Raw genomic sequence first — 8312 nt, 5'->3', positions numbered from 1 at the left:
GTCTGAGAACCAAATTGAGAGTACCAGTGCTGTGTCAGTTTTCTCGTATGGTGCAGAGGCCTGGATGTTGCTTCAAGCTGATGTGGATCAGCTGCAGTCTTTCCAAATGTGATGCCAAAGACGCCTTGGCATCCGATGGTTTGATTTAATCAGAAATGTCATCGTTGCATTTGCGACTAGCGATTGGGAGCTCCTTTCCCGGGAGTCGGCTGTCACTTTCTGGACACTGCCCTGTCTTGATGCGCAAACTCCAATAAATTGTGCACTTAAGTTGGCGGTTGATAATTGAAGTGGACTGCGACCCGCAAAGAAATGACACAGCCCCCGCGATTGTACCCTGTCATACGTGAATCAAATAAATCACTCGAGACATCGCTGTATGGCAGCAAGAGCAGTTTATATGAATGCTGTCGCAAGAGGTCGCAAATTTGGTGCAACGGTCCTTCGCTGACTGCATGATGAATGAATAATTATAAACTGCTTAGTGAGCAATTTGCGTATCAAGATGCCTGTATGCCTTTAGGCACATACTAATACTGTAAGCAATCACTGCAGTTACTCCAAAACAGTTGGCTGTATACCAGTGAGGGTTCACCACTTGGATCTGCTGTACTCTATTGATATTGTCGAACAGGTTTTCAATCTTAGCATACGTAGAATTATGCTAATGAAATACTATTGAACACTTCATCATCACCAGCCATATTTAATCCAATGCTGGATGAAAGCCTTTATAAGCTGTTGCTACCTCTCTTACCCTAACCCAAACTGACACAGCCAGCCATCGCGCTAATCCTACGAATACTGATGTGTGAAGGTGCCGTGTGAGCGCTTCACTCGGAGGTGGCCTTCATGGCGTCCATAATGAGGTCGAGCTCGTAGCACCAGGTCTCGTAGCGGTACGCCAGGCGGATGTGCGCCACATTTGTCTTCAGGATATTGTTGCCCGCTGGGCCGTCCTGCAGGTAGTTGTTTCCCAAGAAATGTTTCTTCTCCTGCACATGGGTAAAAGAGGGTGTACGGGGGGACGTCCCACGAGCACGTACGCACGCAGCGAGGCATTACACATGAGCACCAGCACGCGGCTCCTGGGTGGGGAGAAGTCGGGCCTTGTCGAATTGTGCGGTACCGATGATAATGGCGGTGTGATTTCACAATCGCAGCCGTGGTACAGCAGCGATGCAGGCTTTTGATGGCCGATGGAACCACTTTGAAAAGGTGATATGAGTTTGAGTGTAAAGGACGTGGTGCATGGATCAGAGCTGGACCGTAACCTCAAAAAGAAGTTGGCATTTAAGCTCAGGTGTCTTGAGATGGACACCAAGAATGCCATGGCAAGACAGGATACGCAATGCATAGGGTCCTGAAGATAATATGGTTGGAGTTGTTTGCAATATTGGGGAGGGAGACGGGCATTGGAATGGTCTCACACGAGTCCAGCATCTAAGAGGAAGGCCTGAGGCTAGATTGCAGGAGACTCAGGAGAGATCTTAGAGGGAATGTGTCTATTGTGCAGCAGCTGTGGGATTTGGCAGAGGGTAGAAAGCGTTGACAAGGTTGTGGTGATTTGCAATTGGCCAAGAATAAACCACTTGTAAAATACCACGGAACAATTGTGCAACACATAGAAGTAATATTCTTAGGTTTTTTCGGTAAAGTCACGTAGGTAAAAATTTTTTAAATTAATAATAGTAAAGTAAAATAAAAATCACGACGTTTCGGAGGCAACACAAGCTTCCGTCTTCAGGTGGAACCGTCACAGCCCGACAGCTGTATCAAGTAAATGAGAGATTCCAAGAGATACCACTCCGTATATATAATGGTTGAGGGGGGGGGGCAGGAATGGCCCACTTTTATTATTATGGTAAGGTGCGGCTTGAGACTATGAATAGACTGCATAACAAAAGACTGAGCCTTTATTATGGAGAGGTTCGGTTTGTGACTACGCCTAGCCTACATAACAAAAGTGTGAAAAAAGAAAGCTAAACCTGGTAGAAAGCTAAACCTGGTAAAACAAAACTGGCTGTCTATCAGTAACCTGTAATAGTTTTCTGTCAAATAAGATGGTCCAAATAAGTGTAGTTAAAACTTTTTTGCATGGTTAATCACATCTTTCCAATGATTACTCAGTTTGTAACCATCATCACGGTTGAAATTATGTCTGTGTTTGTATATTTGTATGGCTTCGTGTACAAACCTTTGATGGTAGCCAGGAGGTTTGCAGAAGCACCTTGGTCTCGGAAAAGACAATTTCATGAGAGCCCACAGAGTTGTAGCAATGATCGGCAACGGCCGAAGAATCAGTTCTGCCGTGTTTCAGATCTGACTTGTGCTCGCGGACACGATCAGCAACATGACGTTTTGTTTCTCCAATGTAGCAATCACCACAACTGCAACTCAGTTTGTAGACTCCAGGATACTGTAAGTCAGGAACGACATTTTTCACAGATGGAATCAGATCACAGATTTTATGCACTGTACTGAATCGGACTTGGATCTTATGTTTGTTTAGAATTTTGGAGATCTTTTTGGTCACGCCTGCTATGTATGGTAACGTGATAGTTTTGGTCGGAGTTTCATTAGGCTGTTTCTGTATGGTGGGAGAAACAGCTTGGCGGATGGTGCGGTCAGAGTATCCGTTCATCCTGAGGGCCCGATGTACATGTCTTAATTCACCGGCCAGGTGGTGTTGGTCAGAAATGCCATGAGCTCTGTGGTATAGTGTTTTGATGAGAGAATTATTTTGGGATGGGTGGTGGTGGGAATCCGGTTTCAAGTAGGAATCTGTGTGGGTGGCTTTCCTGTAGACAGAATGTCCCAAGGATCCGTCAGGTCTCCTCTCAAACAGAATATCCAAGAATGGTAGTTTACCATCTTTCTCCACTTCCATGGTGAATCTGATGGATGGGTGTCTGGAATTGATGTGGTCCAAGAAGTGGTTCAATGCTGGGAGGCCATGTGGCCAAATGACGAAAGTGTCATCCACATACTTCTTCCACAGGGAAGGACGCAGGGTGGATGTCTGGATGGCGTCTGATTCAAACTTTTCTATGAACATGTTGGCTATCAGTGGTGACAAGGGGGAGCCCATAGGGGTACCCTCATTCTGTTTGTAGAAGGTGCCTTTCCAGGTAAAATAGGTGTTGGTGAGGCAATGCCTAACCATCGCAGGTACATCAGAATTCAATCCATGTTGGACCAGGTCCTCAATTATTGTTAGGGTGTCCGGTACTGAGACTTTGGTAAACAGAGATACTACATCAAAACTGACGAGGATGTCATCAGGAGATAGTACCATGTCCTTAACCATAGAGACGAATTGGGTTGAGTTGAGTACTGCCGAAGAGGTCTTGCCTGTGAAGGGAAGCAGAGTATCTGATAGAAACCGGGCTAGTTTGTAGGTAGGAGAGTTTATCGTCAAAACGAAGGGTCGTAGCGGGGTGCCTTCTTTATGGATCTTGGGAAGACCATAGAGTCTGGGAGGTCTTGCCGCCGATGGTTTTAGAGAGGGACGTTTGCTTGGTTCGATTAGGGAAGTCGAACTCGTGATGATTCTGTTGGTTTTTGTCGTTAGGCTTTTAGTGGGATCGTTTTTAATTTTGGAGTAAATCCCATCATTAAGTAGGTCCAGGATTTTGTTGTTGTATGAATCTTTATCCATGATGACCGTGGCATTGCCCTTGTCTGCCGAGAGGATGACTATATCATCTCTCTTTTTTAGGTCCGCGAGTTCAGAGCGTTCGTTTTTGCTGATGTTACTAGTGGGTTTCTTAGCATTCTTAGAGCTGAAATAGCCACTATTCTTAAGAATGCTAAGAAACCCACTAGTAACAGCAAAAACGAACGCGAATCTCTCATGGTAGCCAGATGGCTTGCAGAGAACCTCTGTCTTGGAGAAGGTTCTCTGCAAGCCATCTGGCTACCATGAGAGATTCGTTCATGAAGCGATCCACATATACAAACACAGAGACAATTTCAACCGAGAAGATGGATTCTGGCTCAGCAATCATTGGAAGGACGTAATAAACCACTTCGGATCTTAACTGATTGTTGTTCACGTTTATGGTGACTTTCAGACCGCAGTCCACTCACTGTCATTAACTGTGTATCTTGTGTTCTCCACAGGGAATGCATTATTTGCTCTGCTGCAGATCTCCTGCCACCGTTTTCCCATTCGCATGTTTCATTGCTTCTACATACTATTAACATGCCCTCCCTTTGTTAATGCTACCCCCCCCCCTCCCTTTGGTGCTGCTGATCCTGCATAATGCATGGGCATAATATGACTTTGAAACCCCCCCCCCCCGCCCACCTCCTACGCATTTCCCATGAATATGCTAAATTCCTCTTGATATGCACATTCTTTTGTTAAGGCTCTCTTCTTCTTCCACCTCCAACTCAGCTTATATATAAGCTCCTAGCTTGGCAGTGTCTCATTCTTCACCTGAAGACGGCTGCTTGCGTTGTAGCCGAAACGTCGTGAGAATTGTTTTATTATGTTTTATTTTTATTATTTTATTACTTCCCTTCTACGTGACTTTACCGAAAGAACCAAGAAGATGAATCCGTGCAGTCACGAAAGCTTTAAATCGAAGTTTTGATGTAGTATCTCTGTTTACCAAAGTCCCAGTACCGGACACCCTAACAATAATTGAGGACTTGGTCCAACATGGATTGAATTCTGATGTACCTGCGCTGGTTAGGCATTGCCTCACCAATACCTATTTTACCTGGAATGGCACCTTCTACAAACAGAATGAGGGTACCCCTATGGGCCCCCTCTTGTCACCAGTGATAGCCAACATGTTCATGGAAAAGTTTGAATCAGACGCCATCCAGACATCCACCCTGCGTCCTTCCCTGTGGAAGAGGTATGTGGATGACACTTTCGTCATTTGGCCACATGGCCTCCCAGCATTGAACCACTTCTTGGACCACATCAATTCCAGACACCCATCCATCAGATTCACCATGGAAGTGGAGAAAGATGGTAAACTACCATTCTTGGATATTCTGTTTGAGAGGAGACCTGACGGATCCTTGGGACATTCTGTCTACAGGAAAGCCACCCACACAGATTCCTACTTGAAACCGGATTCCCACCACCACCCATCTCAAAATAATTCTCTCATCAAAACGCTATACCACAGAGCTCATGGCATTTCTGACCAACACCACCTGGCCGGTGAATTAAGACATATACATCGGGCCCTCAGGATGAACGGATACTCTGACCGCACCATCCGCCAAGCTGTTTCTCCCACCATACAGAAACAGCCTAATGAAACTCCGACCAAAACTATCACGTTACCATACATAGCAGGCATGACCAAAAAGATCTCCAAAATTCTAAACAAACATAAGATCCAAGTCCGATTCAGTACAGTGCATAAAATCCGTGATCTGATTCCATCTGTGAAGGATGTCGTTCCTGACTTACAGTATCCTGCAGTCTACAAACTGAGTTGCATTTGTGGTGATTGCTAGATTGGAGAAACGAAACGTCATGTTTCTGATCGTGTCCGCGAGCACAAGTCAGATCTGAAACACGGCAGAACTGATTCTTCGGCCATTGCCGATCATTGCTACAACTCTGTGGGTTCTCATGAAATTGTCTTTTCTGAGACCAAGGTGCTCTGCAATCCTCCTGGCTACCATCAAAGGTTTGTACACGAAGCCATACAAATATACAAACACAGACATAATTTCAACCGTGATGATGGTTACAAACTGAGTAATCATTGGAAAGATGTGATTAACCATGCAAAAAAGATGTAACTACACTTATTTGGACCATCTTATTTGACAGAAAACTATTACAGGTTACTGATAGACAGCCAGTTTTGTTTCACCAGGTTTAGCTTTCTACCAGGTTTAGCTTTCTTTTTCACACTTTTGTTATGTAGGCTAGGCGTAGTCACAAACCGAACCTCTCCATAATAAAGGCTCAGTCTTTTGTTATGCAGTCTATTCATAGTCTCAAGCCGCACCTTTAATCATTGGAAAGATGTGATTAACCATGCAAAAAAAGATTTAACTACACTTATTTGGACCATCTTATTTGACAGAAAACTATTACAAGTTACTGATAGACAGCCAGTTTTGTTTTACCAGGTTTAGCTTTCTACCAGGTTTAGCTTTCTTTTTCACACTTTTGTTATGTAGGCTAGGCGTAGTCACAAACCGAACCTCTCCATAATAAAGGCTCAGTCTTTTGTTATGCAGTCTATTCATAGTCTCAAGCCGCACCTTTAATCATTGGAAAGATGTGATTAACCATGCAAAAAAAAAAAAGTAAGATCGCAGAGCCGCTGCCACCTCTAGGTCGGCGTGCAAAGATGGCTGTGTTAGTGTGATCAATTTAACCTGTTAATGTAAAATCGGAGAGCAAAAAATAACTAACATCGAAAGGAGTAACATCACAGCCAGTTATGACTTAAACTGGTTGATAACGTCCTTCCAATGACTGCTAAGTTTATACCCTATAATTGGTGGAAACCCACCACGAGCGCCGCCTTGGACCATCACTTACATTAACATTTGCTGCCCCGCCCATGCTGCTGACACTTGGGCTACGCCCATTTTAAGCCTTTATAAATAGTTTGCCTTTAGAGGCGAACCCCCTTTTCCTGATAACGACCGCTTGTGTTGCGATCAAAACGTCGTAGTTTTTGGTTATTTTCTTTTAACCTATCTACGTGACTTTACCGAAAGACCCAAAGAATATTAATTCCTGCAGTCACGAAAGCTTTAAGGCAAGATTTTGTGAGCATTTGGTAACGTTCCCAACAAACACGTGATCAGCAACTTCCACCACGACCATCACACAGTCCCGGATCCCACCTTTCACGTAAACAATGGGCAGTGCTTAACCGGATCCGCAGAACCACAGAAGATATGGATACCGAAAGCACAAGTGCAAATTCGAAGACTCGTGTGTGACTGGCTACAAATACAAAAACCATGACCCAAGTAACTTCACACTGCCCAAAGTACATATGTGAAGGCAGTGGGTGAGTGCATCTGCAATTCATAAACTCTTAGACAAAGCAACTGAATGACTCAATCAGTTACAACGGCATCTCTTCACAGTTACTCTATATAAGCCAGACAAAAGAAGAAAACTAGTTGAAGCCCTCAGACGTGTGAGCGTGCAGCGATGTCGCAATATCGTCATGTGCATCACCTCGTGTGAATACGCGCTCTGCAGCACGCTGTTGCGCGCGATCTCGCACATGTCGCACGTGCTCAACTTGAACACCTGTGCCGCAATGGCGTACTCCTCCATCAGCGGCTCCTGCAGAGCCACGTTCATCATGAACCACCCACACAACCGCACAACCACACAGCGCACAACCGAACGGCGCACCAACATTGACGGCCGTATTCTTACCGCTGCTCGACGCAGGCTTGGCTCCCACTCAAGTGAGCCGGCTCTGAGCGTGGTCCCAGCCCTGCTCAACTGAGCTTGAGCCAAACCATTGCGAGGAACACGAGCCTCGCGTTACACCTTGTGTTCATTATCTTAACAAATAGGCGAGAAGGCCAAAATCCAAAGCTAGCCAATAAATATGTTGCTTAAAATGAATGATAGCAAGCAGTACTCACCACGTATCTCCTCACTGCTGTGCCCCCTGGCATCCGGAGATGTATATTGTTTTAAAGGACACGACGTGCCACCGGGATGATCAACTTGAGTGATCGATGTGGCTGAAACCTCAGTTCAAAACGCTGGTGTCGGTGGTATTGAATCGGTGCTTCACCACAAGCATCAGCATCTGCGTAATCTAGTAGCGTCTGAGTGGCATTGGACTTCTATTGCAAAAAGGACAACAATAAGTGCATTGCTATCAATGCCATTTGTTAAGTTTAAATGTTGTATTGTCAGCTCTGATAGATTGATTTTACAAATAAATCAACCAGATCAGATGATTGTCCATTGGATCTGTACTTTAGATTGACTGAAACAAACAATCGTACTCGCTGGTTATAGAGAGCTTGCAATTTTACATGCCAGAGTTGAACTTGTGGATTATGCTATTTTGCAACAAACACATACGTTAGCAAGTAGCTTTACTGCGTGTTTTGCCCTGTGAAGTCTGCTTGTTGTAGCGCAATTAGATGGCACCATGGCGCCACAGTAGCGAGATGTTAACTACCTCCCCAGGTATACAAGAGGTCGTGGGTTCGATCCTGACCTTGATGCCAGAATACTTGGAGTTTGCATGTTCTCCCCGTGGTCACATGGATTTTTCTCTGGGTCCTCCGGTAATTCCCTTCCACATGATAAGCCACTTCGTTGAGCTATCATT

At 44.9% G+C, this 8312-nt stretch overlaps 1 protein-coding gene across 1 annotated transcript in view; it reads right to left on the bottom strand.

Annotated features, from left to right (window-relative positions):
- Window positions 1-378: 378 nt before the first annotated feature.
- AMPD1 (adenosine monophosphate deaminase 1) overlaps window positions 379-8312 on the bottom strand; it is a 31808-nt gene continuing 23874 nt past the window's right edge. Inside the window, exons 14-15 of the mRNA XM_078601344.1 lie at window positions 7187-7297; window positions 379-995 (exon numbers count right to left, since the gene is read on the bottom strand). Of these exons, the coding sequence (XP_078457470.1) occupies window positions 834-995; window positions 7187-7297 (273 nt within the window). The 3' untranslated portion in view covers window positions 379-833. The remainder of the gene's footprint in view (window positions 996-7186; window positions 7298-8312) is intronic.

Source organism: Lampetra planeri, chromosome 16 (genome assembly GCF_965212315.1).
Source record: "Lampetra planeri chromosome 16, kcLamPlan1.2.h2, whole genome shotgun sequence".
NCBI classification, from domain to species: Eukaryota; Metazoa; Chordata; class Hyperoartia; order Petromyzontiformes; family Petromyzontidae; genus Lampetra; species Lampetra planeri.
The sequence above is the reverse complement of the archived record's forward strand: the minus strand, read 5'-3'. Positions and strand labels throughout refer to the sequence as shown.